This window comes from Notamacropus eugenii, chromosome 3, assembly GCF_028372415.1.
Source record: "Notamacropus eugenii isolate mMacEug1 chromosome 3, mMacEug1.pri_v2, whole genome shotgun sequence".
In the NCBI taxonomy this organism is placed as follows: domain Eukaryota; kingdom Metazoa; phylum Chordata; class Mammalia; order Diprotodontia; family Macropodidae; genus Notamacropus; species Notamacropus eugenii.
In genome coordinates this window covers 93,509,829-93,528,057 of record NC_092874.1, presented here as the reverse complement: position 1 = coordinate 93,528,057, position 18,229 = coordinate 93,509,829, and the positions used below count along the sequence as shown (strand labels likewise).

General features: G+C 35.4%; 1 protein-coding gene across 9 annotated transcripts in view; it reads right to left on the bottom strand.

Moving 5' to 3' along the window:
• KMT2C (lysine methyltransferase 2C) overlaps positions 1-18,229 on the bottom strand; it is a 285,522-nt gene that overhangs the window by 181,166 nt on the left and 86,127 nt on the right. For all 9 annotated transcript variants that reach the window (XM_072652159.1, XM_072652155.1, XM_072652152.1 and 6 more), the window contains exons 3-4: positions 5,198-5,336; positions 1,017-1,217 (exon numbers count right to left, since the gene is read on the bottom strand). In XM_072652159.1, the coding sequence (XP_072508260.1) occupies positions 1,017-1,217; positions 5,198-5,336 (340 nt within the window). The remainder of the gene's footprint in view (positions 1-1,016; positions 1,218-5,197; positions 5,337-18,229) is intronic.

Below are 18,229 nucleotides of genomic sequence, written 5' to 3'. Positions count from 1 at the left end.
ACAGAGGGGTTGAGGGAGAGGTGGTTGGGGGGGCTTGCACAATTATGCCCACACAACCTATCATCTTTTGTGTTCTTTCTATAAAGATTCCCTACATCCTTATTGGATACTCCTAAAATCATTCAAAAAGTCTTTGTTATTGTTTCATTTAGTTCTTCACTTCTTCATGGTTCTCACAGCTAGGAACCAGTTGGATAATGACAAAACAACTCAGGATGACACTTAGTGGTGTTCAGATCATCATCCACAAAGAAGTGGTTAGTTGTTCTAAGCTAAATATTAATTTTGAGCTGTTCCATAGGCTACAGAAACTTTAATCACTCAGGTTAATTCAATGGAATCTACATAGCAAAAATAGGATGATTTTATTGTGAACCATGATTTTGTTGTGAAAAAAAAACAAACAGAATAAAATTAAATTCATATATTTCAGTGAACATAAACACCTGCATTCTGAAATTTTTTTTAAAAGTTTCTCATAAGCAAATGAACTTCTACTTTAAAACTTCCATTAACATTTTAATAAGGACATCTATAGCAAATATATAAAGGAAAAAGGAACACAACATTGTAGAATCAACAAAAAGGTTGCAGTTCTCTGGCTACTGTGTAATAATCATCTAATCCTAGTTACAAGTATAATACAAAATCAGAGGGGGTAATGTGGGGTGAGAAGAGGCTTACAATAATTTCTTACATCCTTACCACTTACAATTTCACTTTGACTGGGTCTCTACCCACTCAGTTAATTTAATACCCTTTACATTTCACTTAGGTTATAATCATATGGTGTTTGGCTATGTTTGTGCTCATAATGTAAACAAGCACTAAAAGAGATGTAAAACAAACAAAAAACCTATTCTCAAAAAGGCTAAAATGGTCAAACAAGAGGAAATACATATTAACATGCAACACATTTGTGTTTTTATTTATGTGCACACAGAGACAAACACAGATGCACAAAAACAAGTGGTGGAAAAATGTCATCAACAAAATTTGCCCAAAAAGTAACTTACTTTCTCTGTCCTCTTTGTTTACGTGGCACCAAGTTTTGTATTTTTTCACTGGTTCCATCGCTGTTGTCACTGACATCCTTCTTGTGCAGAGGTTGCTTTTTCCAGGGCTTGATAAATTCTGGTGCTGGACTGAACTGTTTTAATTCTCCTTGTCCTAATGAGCTTCTCTCACCACAGTAACAAAAAGCGCACAGTTGTTCACTAATAAAAAATGAGACAAGAGTTAGAGGGGACAGTGTGGAGAGGAAAGAGAGCAGGGACAAAAGAAGAGTAGTGGTTTTATCTCAGTATTTTCAGTGAATGATATAGACTAGATAAAACTGTGTTTTCAAGAACCCCATGAGAACCCTATGTGTGTGTAATAGTTTTTATAGATATTAGACAAGCGCCACACAGATCATCTGCTGAAAAATAATTCAGTTCACAAGAAAACTTCTGAAATTGTAGTCTTGTGTTGCTGAAAGACTTTAAGTAGCTGTCTAGCACCTGTTTCCATGAGTTGGGTTCCACTGGGAAAGTTACTTATTCCTGAAAGTAATACTTCCAAGCATTGAGTGTTTTCGCTAAGAAGCAGTATGGTGAAGTATAAACATCGTTGACAAAAATCTGCATCATTGGCTCAAATGTAATTCCCCCTCTTTCCTACTTAAGTGACTTTCAGTAAGCTAATTAATCTCTCCAACATTCGGTTCCTTCATCTGTAATGGAGACAACCCAACAATACAAATCCCCAAATATTCTCTAAATCTAAAATAGTGGTGCCTCTCCCTTCCCTGCCTCCATCATTCTCCCTATTCCCATCCTCTATTGGTATTTTCCTCCACTGTCTATCCTACCCCACTCTCCTTTGCACTATGCCATCCAAAAATAGTTTACTTAAGTAAATTAACTTCTAATTTAAAACATCAACATTTTAATAAAGGCATCCATAACATATATACTGGAAAAATATACACAGCACTATTATTTTCACAGAATCAAAAAGGTCTTTCAAAGCTTGTCAAACACTTTAAAAGTATCAAGCACAAAGTATTCACTAGTATTTTTTCTGTCTCAACAGTAAAACTCCAATGGAAGGTTCATTTGATGCATTAAAATGTAACCTCTAAGATAATGTTAAAACATCCAGAGAACAATTCCGATTCCTTTCAGGAAGAATGTATCTACCATGCTGAGCAGAGGGCATCATAACAGGTCCAACCAGTCTCTACACCGTTAATGCTTACTTGTCCCATGTTAATTAAAAAAAATAAAAACAAATGAAATTCTATAATAATATATGTTTAATGGGAAATTTCAACAAAATTGTAAAAAAGAGAACTAGAGCATCACCCTGAATGTATGCGAACATTTTTCTCTTCTACGCATCTTACAATCCTTCAATAAGAACCATTTTTCCCTCATTTACTGGAAGTGAAGTCTCTGATGAAAAGATGGGGGAGTCTTTATGTTCAGGGTCAACCCTTACTTATATATCATCTTATCTCCAGAATGTTATCCATCTCCATCTTTAACTTATCTTTAACCTTTCCCAATCCATCTATTTCTTCCAAATAACCTATTAATAATTCAGTGGGGTTGAGGATAGAGAACACCCCAGGAGGACTCCCATACCCTCAAGCTATCACTCTTTCTCCTTCTTTCTCAGGCCAACTCCTAGAAAAAGCTATCTATACTCACTATGCCTTTTACACTTCTCAGTCTTCTGCAATGTGGCTAACCTAATCACTCAACTTCAACTGTTCTTTCCAAAGTTACAAATTGTTTCTTAATTGCCACATCTGATGGACTTTTCTCAATACTCCTATTCCTTGACTTTTCCATAGACTTTGACATGGACTATTCTTATTTCCGAAATATATGGCCTTCCCTCTGGATTTTATGAAACTGTTCTCTTTCAGTTCTCCTCTTTGTTTCCCCTCGCTGAATTCACTCTTCCTTATTAATCTTTTCTACATCATAAGGCAACTAGGTGACCTGAAGAATAGAGGGCTGGACTCAGGAGGAAATTAGTTCAAAACCAGCTTCAGACACAATGTGGAATCTTGGGCAAATCACTGAACTTTTATGGGCCTCAGCTACCTCAAATTATAAAAAGGGAATAACAGTATACACCTCATAAGAATGTTATAAAGACCAAATGAGATAATATTTGCAAAGTGCTCGGTATAGTGCCTGGCACATGGAAAGAGAGCTTTAAAAATGTTTCTTCCCTTCCCACTTAACCTCTTTCTCCTTCAGCTTTCTTCATTTGTAAAATATGGATTATAACAGTATCTATGAGCCACCTAGGATTGTTGGGTATATCATGACTTCTATTTCAAGTGTTTGGAAAACCTTAGAGTACTATGCAAAAACTATTATCATCTATATCATGACCATTAACTGTGGTTAAGTTAAATTTAATTTAATTTCAATTAAATTTAGGGTCAAATATAAATTCTTCTGCTTTGCATTTAAAGCCCTTTACCATCCTGGCCCCAATCTACCTTTCCAACTTTTAAGTTTAATCATCCTTTTCATATATTCTCTAGTACCTTCAATCTACCTTTCCTACTGCTCTTCCTACATGACTCCACCACCATTACCAAAGTGGATATACTGGCTTTTCTTCATGTAAAAAAGTGCACTCTTCTACATCCTCTAACATTTTGCTATCCAAGTTTCCTTTAAGACTACACTAAAGCATGTTGTTCAATATGAAGCCTTTTCCCAACCAATCTTTAACACCAATATGACATTATAAATATTTAAATATTTCTCTCCTGATAGAACCGAATTTAAACTGTTTAAGGACAGGTAATCACACGGCTTGGGGGCAACAAAGTCCTTATTGAAAGAATGCAGCTTAATTCGTACAAACTATCTTACATTATTAATATCTACATAAACACTAGAAGCATGAGGAACAGCACTGTCCTAATATTTTAGGGGGGAAAGGGGAGAAAAGATGGGACAAGTATACTTAATAAAGGAAAGGCTAAAAACTACTATGAACTCATGTTTATATATTTTGGTGTGAAAGATTAGATTAAATGAAAGCTAGAGTAGACAATTATCTACATTAAAATCTTCTGACTTTCCCATCTGCGGTATTGTTCAAAACAATTTCTTTAATTTTTCAAGTAATACAATACTGATATTAAAAAGCTAAATGTTACTCTCACATGGTTACTAAAGAGAAAACTTATCCATGAAATACAGTAAGAGGCAAACGAAGCAGACACATTGTTCCTATAATTGGCAAGGTAACAAAAATCTGTGAATTAAGTACAATTAGAGTTTCATCATATTAATATAATGAATAATACATATTCATTTCTAAGGAGCCAAAGAACTAAGTCTAAATTTGAACAACAAGCAGCAAACTAGAAAATGGGAGAAACCAAATTAAATTATAACTGAGACCTGATGATAAACACATCGAACTTTCCTATCAATAAGTATTTATTCTCCAATAGGTCAAGCACTGTACTTATGAGAATATTGCAAGGAAAGACAAAGAATCATGAACCTTAAAGTCTTTAGAGTTTAATTACTCCAAGCTTCTAACCAATACCTGAATTCCTTATACAGTGTGCTTGATCTATAATTAACCATTCTGTCTGAATACTAAGAGTGATAGAAAGTAATCCATTTCATTTTAGCAGTTAAGTTTGTTAAGTTATTTACATATTAAGCCGAAACTGTACCACACCTCCACTTACTATGCAGACCAAATCACAACTTCAAAGTCCTTATTTGGACAAAAGGACCAGTAAAATTCTTTTCAGTTGTAAATCTATGATCTCATCTTCAAAAATATTATTTCTAAAAATCAACTTTTATTAAAGAGAAACTTTTTAAGCTTACAAACTAAAAGTAACAAATTTAACTAAACACTGTCTTAATAATTGTTCTGCTAATTAAAAGCAATGCCTAAAAAACATGTTTTCCTCCTTAACAACCAGCAAGCAATGCCTGTATTTTGCCAAAGCTGTCCAGTCTTCAGTTCTCTAACACAGCCTTTAACCTGCCTTCTCCAAATTTAGCAGCTCTCAGTTTGTAATATGGTTTCAAATCATCTATACTTTCTCCTCCAATGATGCTCCCAAAATTACACTTCCTGCTATACAAATCAGTAACTTTCCCCCAAACACAATTGTGTTATCTAGTCCTACTGCATTTATTCTCCCTCTAACCTGATTTTAGCTTCTACTCCAACAGAAACAGTAGAGCTGGTGGATTCCTCAGATACTGAGCGCTGGAGAGCTGGTGTTAGCTGCTTGTTGATGTCCACTTCTGTTTCACCATCCTCTTCTGCAGATTGTTCTTTGACTTCTGTTAAACAGTAAACAGACACAAGAAGATTCTATTTTCTGTAAACTGTTAAAACTTGCTTTTCTAAGTTTATCTGCAGGCTGTAAATAAAATAACTCTAGCAAATATTAATTGCGCATTACTTACATGCAAATTTCTAATTATTAACTATATTATATATATTAACTAATTATTAACATATTAACTAATTAAAAATGTTGGTCTTTAAAAAAGAAATTTAGAAACCCTAAATCTCTATTTCTGGCATGAAATTATACTCAGGCAAAACATTTCCATCCACTAAGTCATATTAATCAACCAAAAAGCATGGATTGAGCTTTATGTGAGAGGCACTGTTCTAAACAATAAGATCATTTTTAAAAGGCTAGAACAGTCCTGCTCCTTAAAAAGATCACATTACAATAGGGGAGACAATACTTAAGTAACTAGATATAAAAGGAATGGCAACCTTAAGTAGAAGATGCTAACAATTAGGGTGGAAGATGTGGGAAACAGGGTGGGATAATGAAGAAGGGATGATTTGTATCTTTTCTTGAAATAAGTTAGTTAGAGCAATACAATAGATGGTGAGGAGAGTATTCCAGGCACAGAGAATAGTAAAAAGTAAAACTGTCCTGGGAGGAACAGCCAGTAAGACTGTGTGGCTAGACTGTAAAAGTTTGTGGAGGGAGGAAAGAGTAATAAGATTGGGACAAATAAGAGGGGGCCAGGTTGCAACAACTATTTAATGCAAAATAAAAAATTTTAACTCTGGAATCATTGAAATTTACTGGGTTGTGTAGGTGGAAAGTGCCTTAGCATTCCTAAACTGTAAGAAAAGAATGATGATAGCTGATTCAAGTAGAAAGCAGAATGGATTTCAGGAGTTAAGACAAGTTACCAAGGTAGTTTAGGTGTTGAAAACAGTGGATCTGGACTCATGAAGACATGAGTTCAAAATTGGCCTGATACTTACTAGCTGAGAGATTCTAGCTAAATTACTTAACCTGTGTAGGCTCCACTTTCTTCAATTGTAAAATGAGGATTAAAAAAAGCACCTACACTTGAGGCTCAAATGAGTCTGTAAAATCTATAATATGCTTGGCACAGTGCCTGTCACATAGGAAGAGCCATATATAAATGCTTATTCTCTTCCTCTCTGCCCCCACTCCTACCCTATGAGAAGACTACTTCAAGGAATGATGAAGGCCTGAACCAGGGTGGTGGCTGTCTTGAGTAGAAAAATTAGGACAAATAGTAGAGATGTCATGGAGGTAAAAATGACAAGGGAGAGTAACGCGAAGGACAGACACTTGGTTAAGTATGAGGAATCAAGGATGACATATACTGCTGCATGAACAACAGTGAGACAATTATGTAAGGAAATTGAATTTGATTCCAAAATAAGTTCTGTTTTGAAAATGCCAAGTTTCAGGTGCCTACAGAGCACCTTCAAGACTGCTGAAAGGTCACTGGTGATGCATTACTATAATAGAGGAGAGAAACTAGGCCTTAGATACAGTTCTGGGAATCAAGAGTATCAACATAACAAAACTCACAGGCGTTAATCAGATCAAAAGAAACAGTATGAAGAGAGAAGAGGGTTGCAGGACAAGGGTTTGAGGAACAGAGATAGAGAGACAGCAAAAGTGACTAAGAAGGGTTATTGGGACACACAGAACCAGGACAGAATTTCTTCAAACAAGAGGATAAAAATCCAGAATAAGATAATCAATCATGTCAAATACCATAAAGATTAAGAAAGATGAGGAGAACTGAGAAAATGACATTAGATTAAGCAATTAAGAAAATCACTGATAACTCTAGAAGAACTACTAAAATGGAAAAAGAAATGAGTTTTGTAGAATTATGAAAAAATATTTTTAAAAAAGAAAAAAGCTTGGAAAAGGAAGCATAAAATATGACAGAAAAAAACAACTTAAAAAATAAAAGAAAATAATTCTTTTAAAAGTAGAATTGGTCAAATAGAAGATAATGACTCTATGAGACATCATGAATCAGTCAAACACAATCAAAAGAATGAAAAAATAGAAGGAAATGTAAAATGCCTCACTGGAAAAACAAATGACCTGGAGAAAAGATCCAAGAGAGATACTTTTAAGAATTATTGAACTACCCTTTAACCCAGCAATATTGCTACTAGGACTGTATCCCCAAGAGATCATAAAAATGGGAAAGGGTCCCACATGTACAAAAATATTTACAGCAGCACTCTTTGTAGTTGCCAAAAACTGGAAGTCAAGGGCATGCCCATCAATTGGAGAATGGCTGAATAAATTATGGTATATATGAATGTAATGGAGTACTATTGTGCCATAAGAAATGATGAACAAGAAGACTTCAGGGAGACCTGGAAGGACTTATATGATCTGATGCTGAGTGAAAGGAGCAGAACCAGGAGAACTTTGTGCATAGCAACGACCACAGTGTGTGAGAGTTTTTTCTGGTAGACTTGGAATTTCATAATAATGCAAGAACTTATTAAAAAAAAAAATCCCAATGGTGGTTTTCTAAGGCAAAACGCCTTCCACACTCAGAGAAAGAAATATGGAAGTCATTCGCAGAATGTAGCAGATCATGTTTGTGTGTGTGTGTGTTTTTGTGTATCATGTTTTGATTTGTTATATGATTTCTTCCATTTATTTTAGTTCGACCACATAGCATGACTATAGTGAAAATGTACTCAATAGGAAAGTATATGTAGAACCTACACAGAAATGTATGCTGTCATGGGGAGGGAGGGGGGTAGTGGGGGGTAGGTGGGGGGGATAAAATCTTAATTTTTTGGCAGTGATTGTAAAACATTAAAAATAATAATAATAAAATTTAAAAAAAAATTATTGAACTACCTGAAAGTCATGATCAAAAAAAAAGCCTGGACAGCATATTTCAAGAAAGTATCAAGGAAAACTGCTCTGATGTCCTAGAGCCAGAGGGTAAAATAGTCATTGAAAGAATCTAGCAAACACCTCTTAAAGATCCCAAAATGAAAATTCCAAGGAACATTGTAGCCAAATACCAGAATTACCAAAAGTCAAGGAGAAAATACTGTGAGCAGCCAAAAAGAAAACAACTCAAACATCTAGGAGTCACAGTTATGATTACACAGTACTTAACAAATTCTACATTAAAGAAATGGAGGGCTTGGAACATGACATGCCAGAAAACAATGAAGCTCGAGTTGTACCTTAATACATGGTCTGTTTTTGTACCACTGAGGAAACCAACCAAGCATCAACTACCCAGGGAAACTGGGAAAACTCTTTCAGAGAAAAAACAAGATATTCAATGAAATAGGGACCTTTCAAACTTTTCTAATAAAAAGATAAGAGCTGAATAGATAATTCAATCTTCAAATACAAGACTCAAGGGAAGCATAAAAAGGTAAACAGTAAAGAAAAAAACATTTTATTCAAAAAGATTAAACTGTTTACATCCTTACAGCGGAAGGTGATTCTTGTAACTCTAGAAAACTGCATCTCTATTATGGCAGTTGGACATAATATACATAGAAGATGTGGGTATAAGCAGACTTTCATGTGACAATATAAAAAAAGTTTAGGGGTGAAAAAAGGATTGTATTGGAATAAGAGAAAATGGGAAGGCAGAATAGGATAAATTATAACACAAAGAGGCACAAAAGACCTACTACAATAGAAGGAAAGAATGGAGACAGTGAACCTTGCTTGAACCTTACTCTCCCTGAATTCAACTCAAAGAGGGAATAACACACTCAGCAGGATATAGAAAATTATAGTACCCTATAGGTAAGTAGGAGGTGAAAGATAAAAAGAAAGCAAGGGGAATGACAGAAGGGAGGGTACAGAGAGGGACAGGGTAAAAGGAGAAAGAAAAATATAAAATGGGGGGGGGGGGGGGGGCGCGTTAAATAGGATGAAGGGAAATACAATTAGTAATCATAACCATGAATATGAATAGGATGAACTCTCCCATAAAACGGAAGTGGATAACAGAATGGATTAAAAACCAGAATTTTATAATATGTTGTTTGCAAGAAATATATCTGAAGCAGAGAAGCAAAGAGAGAATAAAGGTAAAATGCAGAATACACATATATATATATATATATTATGCTTTAGCTGAAATTTTTTTTAAAAAGCAGGGGTAACAATCCTTATCTTGTAGATAAAGCAAAAGCAAAAATAGATCTAATTAAAAGAGATAAGGAAGGAAACTACATCTTGATAAAATCCTAGACAATGAAGTACAATTAATTATATGCATATATGCACCAAGTAATATTGCATCCAAATTCTTAGAGAAGTTAAGTGAGCTACAGGAGGAAAGAGAAGGCAAAACTATTCTAGTGGGGGACCTCAACCTCAACTCTGAGAACTAAATAAATCTAAATACAAAATAAACAAGGAAGAAGTTAAGGAGATGAGTAGAATTTAATAACTTATATATGGTAGTCCTCTAAAAAAAACTAAAGGGATAGAAAGGAAGATACCTTTTCCTCAGTGGCACAAGGCAGCTATACAAAAACTGACCATGTATTAGGGCATAAAAACCTCACAAGTAAATGAAGAAAAACAGAAATATTAAATGCATCCTTTTTCAGATTATGTAATAAAAATTACAGGTAATAAAGCGCCATGGAAAGATAGACTAAAAATTAATTGGAAACCAAATAATTTAATCCTGAAGAATCATATCACAGAATCAAACAAAGCACAGATACAATCAATAATTTCAGCAAAGAGAATGACGATGAGGCAACATACGGAAATCTAGGGAACGCAACCAAAGCAGTTGCTAGTGGAAATTTTTATTATCTCTAAATGCTTACATGAATAAAATAGAGAAAGAAAAGATCAATGAATTGGGCATGCAACTAAAAAAGCTGGAAGAATTAAAAATCCTCAATATCAAATTAGAAATTCTGAAAATCAAAGGAGAGATAACAAAACAGAGTAAGAAAACTATTGAACTAATAAAGAAAACTAAGAGTTAGTTTTACAAAAACAAAATATTCATAAACCATTGGTTAAATTAATTTAAAAAGAAAACCAGTATCAAAATAAAAGTACCAAAAATAAAAAGGTAAATTTACCACCAATGAAGAGGAAACTAAAACAAAAATTAGGAGCTATTTGTATGGCAATAAATCTAACAATCTAAGTGAAATGGATTAATATTTACAAAAATATTAATTTCCCAGAATAAGAAAAGAAATAATATACTTAAATAACAAATTACCAGGGCCAAAGGAATTTGCAAGTGAATTCTACCAAACATTTAAAGAACAATTAATTCTAATACTATGTAAACTATTTGGGAAAATAGATAAAGGAGTCCTCCCAAATATTTTATATGATGTAAATATGGGGCTGATACCTAAATTGGGAAGAGCAAAAACAGAGAAAGAAAACTATGGACCAAACTCCCTAATGAATATAGAAGCAAAAATTTTAAATGAAAATTAGCAAAGAGATTAGAGCAATTTATCACGAGGATAACACACTATGACCACGTCAGATTTACACCAGGAATGTAGGGCTGTTTGAATATTAGGAAAACTATCAGCATAACTGACCATATCAATAGATGCAGAAAAAGTTTTGGACAACATACAACCACTCCTATTAAAAACACTATAGAGGTTAGGAATAAATGGCATTTTCCTTAAAATGTTAAGTAGCATCTATCTAAAACCATCAGCAAGCACTATACATAATGAAGATAAGTTAGAAGCATTGCCAATAAGATCAGGGATGAAATAAGAAAGTCCATTATCACCACTATTATTAAACATGGTATTAAAAACGTTAGCTTTAGCAATAAGAGAAAAAAAATTCTAGAAATGAGAATAGGCAATGAAGAAACAAAGCAATCAACTCTTCGCAGATGATATGATGTTATACTTAGAGAATCTTAGAGAATCAACTTAAAAACTACATGAAATAACCAACTTTAGCAAAGTTGCAGAATATGAAATAAACCCTTATAAATAATCAGCATTTCTATATATTACTAATAAAGCCTAGGTACAATAGAAAGAGAAATTTTTATGAAAGTAAATGTAGACAATATAAAATATTTGGGAGTTTACCTGCAAAGACAAGCTCAGGAACTACAGAAACACAATTACAAAGCACTTCTCAAATAAATAAAGTCAGATTTAATAATTATAAAAGTATCAGTTGCTAATGGTTAGGTCAAGCTAATATAATAAAAATGACAATTTATCTATATTAATTTACTTATTCAGTGCTATACCAAGCAAACTACCAAAAAGTTATTTTGAGTTTAAAAAAATAACAAAATTCATCTGGAAGAACAAGAAGTTCAGAATATCGAGGGAACTAATGAAAAGAAATGCATAGAAAAGTGGCCTAGCAATATCAGATAATAAACTGTATTATAAAGCAATAATCATCAAAACTCAGAAATAGAGTGGTGGATCAGTGGAATAGGTTAGGTACACAAGACATAGTAGGCAATGACTACAGCAATCTACTGTTTGATAAACTCAAAGATTTCAATTTCTGGGATAAGAACTCACTATTTGACAAAAACTGCTGGGAAAACTAGAAAACAGTATGTCAGAAAGTAGACAAAGACCAACATCTTACACTGTATACCAATATAAGATCAAAATAGGTACACAATTTAGGCATAAAGAGTGATACCATAAGAAAATTAGGAGAGCAAAGAATACTTTACTTGTCAGATCTAAGGAGAATGGAAGAATTTATGATCAAATAAGAGATAGAGAACACTATTAAATGCAAAAGAGATAACCTTGATTACATTACATTAAAAATTTTTTACATATCCACACCCACCCACACACCCCCAATGCTACCAAGACTGGAAGGAAAATAAAAAGCCAGGAAACAATTTTTACAGCCAGTGCTCTAAGAAAGGCCTCATGTTTCAAATGTATAAAGAACTAAGTTAAATTTATAAGAATACAAGTCGTTCCCAAATGGAGAAATAGTCCTATCTACAGTCATATTAAAAACTGCTCTAAATCACTATTAATTTAGAGAAATGCAATATAAAACAACCCTGAAGTACCACCTCACACCTATCACATTGGCTAATATGACAGAAAAGAAAAATGACAAATGTTGGAGAAGAAGTGGGAAAACTGGAATACTAAGTCACTATTGCCGGAGTTCTGAATTGATACAACCATTTTGTAGACCAGTTTGGAACTATGCATACCCTTTGATCCAGCAATAATACTACTAGCTCTGTATCCCAAAGAGACCACAAAAAAGGGAAAAGCACCCACAAATATAAAAATATTCACAGCAGCTCTCTTTGTGGTGGCAAAGAATTGGAAGCTGAGGGGGATCAATTTGGGGAATGGCTAAATAAGCTGTAGTACATGAATGTTAATGAAATACTATTGTTCTATAAGAGATAATGAGCAGAACTAAAGCTCAGTAAAGTGAACAGAACCAGGAGAACACTGTACACAGTAACTGCAACATTGTGTAATGATCAACTATGATAGCTTTATCTCTGCTCATCAATATAATAATCCAAGATAATTCCAAAAGACTCATAATGAGGATCCACATCCACAAAAAAAGTTAGGGCCAGGTTTTGAAAGGTTTTAAATGCTAAAAATGAGTTTATATTTTGTCCCAGAGGCAATAAGGAACCACTTAAGTTGATTGGTGGTATGGTCTGGTCTGCACTTAAGGAAAATCACTTTGGCAGATGAGCGGAAGATGAACTCAAGTAAAGAGAGACCTGAAGCAGGGAGATCAGTTAAGAGGCCAATGTAATGCATTACATAGGAACTGATGAGGGTGTGGTCTAGAAATAGGACCAGCAATCACATAAAAGGGACTAGATGCAAGTGACATTATAAGGATAGAAATAATTAATTGATTGGGCATGTGAGTTGACAACTAGCACTTAACACAAAGTTTACAAACTGGGGCCACTTGTAGAACTGTTACTTTCAAAGAAACAGGGCAATTCTGAAGAGATGTGTGTTTGGGACATAATGATTAAGTTCATGGCAAGTGATATGGTCACCAAGTAAGAGATCTGAAAATGAGATCTAGAAAGACCCTGAATGGAGCACAGAAGGCTATATAGCAAAGGAGGCTGTGGAATGGACACAGCGATAAGACGAGAACCAAGAGAGAATAGTGTCACAAAACTCTGCAAAACAAAAATCATCCAGGAGAACAGAATAGTCAACAATGACTAAAGTATCAGGTCAAAAAGAAGAGTGGTCACTGGGAAAGGGACATGAAATTTCTCGATTAACAAATTCCCTTTGTTAAGTTTGAAAAGAGTAGTTTCAGTTGGGTAATGAGGTCAGAAACCAAACTGAAAAAATGAAGTGAAGGCAATGAGCTTTTTCTAGTAATTTTGCTGAGAAAAATAAGAAACATACAGGGGACGATTGATCAAAGGAAGAACGGGGGTTGGTAAAAACTTTTTAGCATGGGAAAAATTTGGGCATGTTTGAAAAAAAGAAAGAAATGAAGAAACTAAAGCTAAGAATGGGAGGATGTTTAAAAGAGCAATTTACTGGAGAAGATTATCATGTCCTCTCAGTCACACTGATGGAAACATCCTAGAACTTTGAACCAAAGAGTCTGGAGAATAGCAATGCTTCCAGATCACTACTCACAGTAATCTTCCTGGAAAGCAACCCACATGGGGACACATATTGGCAATTACTCCTGTTGACAGACACCATAGTCTCAACTACGAAACAACAAGAAAAAAAAATTCTTGCCAACAAAAGGCTTGGTACCATTAAATGGTTCAATATAAGATGTTGATGTGATTTCTTCAACGGAAATGACATTAAGGAAGAGGTATTACTCTATCTGCTTTGCCAGTACTCCCTATGGACTATGTAAGACCTTACTATCAGACTTGAAGTTGAAATGTTCCATAAGCTCAGTCTCCCCTATAAGAATATCAGATCCTTGAAGGGCTCTTACTTTCCTATTTATCTACAATGCTTTACATATTTTAAATGCTTTACAAATTTTTAAATTTATTCATTTATTAAGAGACTAGATAAAAAGATTGGCCTTTGCCAAGAGAAACCCACTTAATTCAAATGAAGGTTCAAGGATTATGTGAAAGAGCTTAGACAGAAAAGAAAGGGTGTGGTGGGAGGGGGAAGGAGAGATCAGGCAAATGGCATCAATTCAGCCAATGAGGAACATCAGCTGAGGGAGAGAAGGAAATAGGAGATATGAGTACAGTGGAGCATAAAACATCAATTAGGTGCTGAGGTGCAGCCAAGATAGTGGAGAGTAAAGGCAGAAACTGATCCAACCACTACCAAATTCCCCTCCAACTTTAAAAGAAAAGTCTCAAAACAAACTCTGGAGCTGGAAAAACAAAAGGATGGGGGAAAACAATGTTCTATCCCCAGACAACATAGAAAGACAGCAAGAAAAGCTGTGACACTGGGGTTAAGAGAAATGCAGTCCAGGGCACACTGCACCCAGAAAACCAGTAGTAAGATGACCCTGGCCCTAGCACAAAACAGCAGCAAGCCTTGGGGGCAACTGAATCTGCTGCAGCAATTTCCAGGTATCTCAGTAATGGGGCTGGACAACTGGTCAGAAGAAGATTGAAAGAACCCCTTTGCTGACACTGCATGCAGGATTTGGTTGCATTGCCCATACTTGGTTATGGGCCACAGTCTCAAAATTAAGAGCAGCACTAGCACACTAGAAATCTTGGATGCAGGGGAGCAGGTTCCTGGTCAGTTCCGGAACAGATAACTTGTAGATGTTCAGAGTACAGGCCAAAAGAACAGCTACCACACCTGACCTCAGAACAAATAATCTTGGAAAAATTGAAAACTTACACACTTGCAGAACTAACTCTAAAAAGTACGGAACCAAAAACCTGAAGGTCTGGACAGTGTCCCCTCCATCCTGGGAGCAGGGCCCAATTTTAACATGAAGTTAAAAGTCAAGAAAGAAGCTGGAAAAATGAGTGAGCAACAAAAAAGAATTTGACCATAGCTACTAACTAACTATGGTGAAAGGGAAGATCAAAATACAAACTCAGAAGAGGACAACAATGTCAAAATGACTACATGCAAAACCTCAAGGAAAATGTGGTTTGGTCTCAGTCTCAAAAGTAACTCATGAAAGGGCTGAAAAAGAATTCTAAAAATCAAGTAAGAGAGGTAAAGGAAAAACTGGGAAAAGAAATGAGTGATGCAAGAAGAAATGACACTTAAAAAACAGAATAAGCCAAATAGTAAAAGAGGCACAAAAATCCACCAAAGAGAAAAACTCTTAAAAAAGCAAAACTGGACAAATGAAATGATATAAAAAGAAAATAATTCTGCAAAAAGCAGAACTGGTCAAATGGAAAAGAAGGTACAAAAGCTCACTGAAGAAAACTGCTTAAAAATCAGAATTGGTAACTGGAAGCTAATCAGTCCAGGAGACATAAAGAAACAATCAAACAAAATCACAAGAATGAATAAGCAGAAGAAAATGTGAAATCTCTCACTGGAAAAACAACTCAATTGGAAAATAAATTGAGAAGAGATCATTTAAGAAGTACTGCACTACCTGAAAGCCATGATCAAAAAAGAACAGACATCATATATCAAGAAATCATCAAGCAAAACTGTCCCAATATACTAGAACCAGATGGTGAAATAGAAATTGAAATTGAAAGGAAATTCATTGATCACCACACTCAGGAATACTGTAAACAAATTTCAGAGCTCCCAGTCCAAAAAGGAAATATTACAAGCATACAGAGGGAAGACATTCAAACATTCTGGAGCCACAGTCAATACAACACACAATTTATCAAATTCTATGTTAAAGGACTGCAGGGGCATGAGTTATGATATTCTGGAGAGAAAAGAAGCTAGGATTACAACCTAGAATCACTTACCCAGCAAAATTGAGTATAATCCTCCAGGGGAAATAAAAGGGCATTTAATAAAAAAAAAAAGAGAACTTTCACGCATTGTTGATGAAAAGACCAGAGCAGAATACAAAATCTCTGATTTCCAAATATGAGACTCAGGAAAAGTATAAAAAGGTAAACATGAAAAAGAAATCAGAAGGCATTCAACAAGTTTAAGGTTAAGGGTACATTCCTACATGGAAAATGACACATTTAAGTCCGTGTACATTTACGTCATTCCTAGGGCAGTTAGGAGATGAGTATGCATTGATAGAGCACATGAGTATAAATTGACTATGACAGTACGATATCCACAAAAGAAAAAAAATCAAGGAGTAAGAAAGAGGTATGCACTGGGAGAAGGGAGAGGTAGAGAAGGATAAATTACCTTGTATTGGTTGGTTGTTGTCACCATGATAAAGTGAAGTTTCAATAGGTCTGACTGTGGCTGATCAGACCAATAGGAGCTCAGAATGCTCTGCCACAGATTAGGCATAGATATTTGGGGTGGTTATTCCAAATTTATGCATCCTACATTTCCTTTGTGCTGTCTCAATTCTGCTTTGCTTGCAGAATACAGCACCTTTTCTGATGTGGGCATGCCATGCTAAGTGATCCTGTGCCAGTGTCTCCCATGTTGCACAGTCAAATCCAAAGTTCTTGAGAGAGTCCTTCTATTGCTTCTTCGGACCACCATGTGATCACCTGCCCTATGCAAGTTCTCCATAAAATAGCCATTTTGGCAAGCATATATTTTACATTTGAACAACACAGCCAGGCCATCAGAATTGTGCTCTCTGAAGTATAGTTTGAATGTTTGGCAGTTCAGCTTGAGCAAGGACTTCAATGTCTGGTAACTTATCCTACCAGGTGATCCTCAGAATCTTCCCAAGACAGTTCAAGGGGAAGCAATTCTGTTTCCAGGCATGGCATTGGTAGACTGTCCATGTTTCACAGTCATACAACATGAGTTCACCACAATGGTTCTGTAGACCTTCAGTTTGGTAGTCTAATACCTCTTCTCTCCCATAGTTTTCTTCAAAGCCTCCTAAACGCTGAGCTAGCTGTAGGAATGTGTGTCAACCTCACTGTCAATGTGTACATCACTGGAAAATACACTACTAAGTAAGTGAACTTATCCACAGCATACAAAACTTCTTTATTTGTTGTAACCAATGGTTCTACGTATGGATGCTATGGTGGTGGCTGATGGAGCACCTGTGTTTTCTTGGTGTTAATTATTAGGCAAAATTAGCACAAGCAGCAAAGAAGTGATCCATATTTTGTTGCATCTCAGCTTCAGAGGTTGCAATGAGTGCCCAATCATCAAAATTATACACCAATACTTGCTCCACTTTGGTCTTGGTTTGTAGCCTTTTTAAATTGAAGAATTTATGATCAGTACAGTATTTGACCTTGATGCCTTGTTCATTCTCATTGGAAGCATTTGACAACATGACTGAAAATATCATGCTAAAAAGCATGGGAGAAAGCACGCAGCCCTGTTTCACTCCATTGATGACTGGGAAGGCACGAAAGCATTGTCCACTATCCTGAACCCAGGCAAACATGCCATCGTGAAATTAACGTACAATACTGACAAACTTCTATGGGCAACCAAATTTTGACATAATTTTCCATATGCCCTCATGACTAACAGTGTCAAAGACCTTGGTCAGATCTACAAATGTTGTGTATAGACATCTGTGCTGCTCCTGGCACTTCTCCTGGAGTTGTCGGGCAGCAAACACCATACCGACTGTTCCTTGGCCCTTTCTGAAACCACATTGGCTCTCAGGTATATGACCATCTTCTGGATGAAGGATCACAGCCTACTAAGGAGGACTCTAGCAAGAATTTTGCCAGCAATGACTGAGAGACACCCCCCGCCCCCAACCCCCGTGATTATCACAGGACAATCTATTCCCTTTACCTTTATAGAGATGGACAGTAGAGGCAACTCCTATGAAATAACTTCCTCTTGCCATATA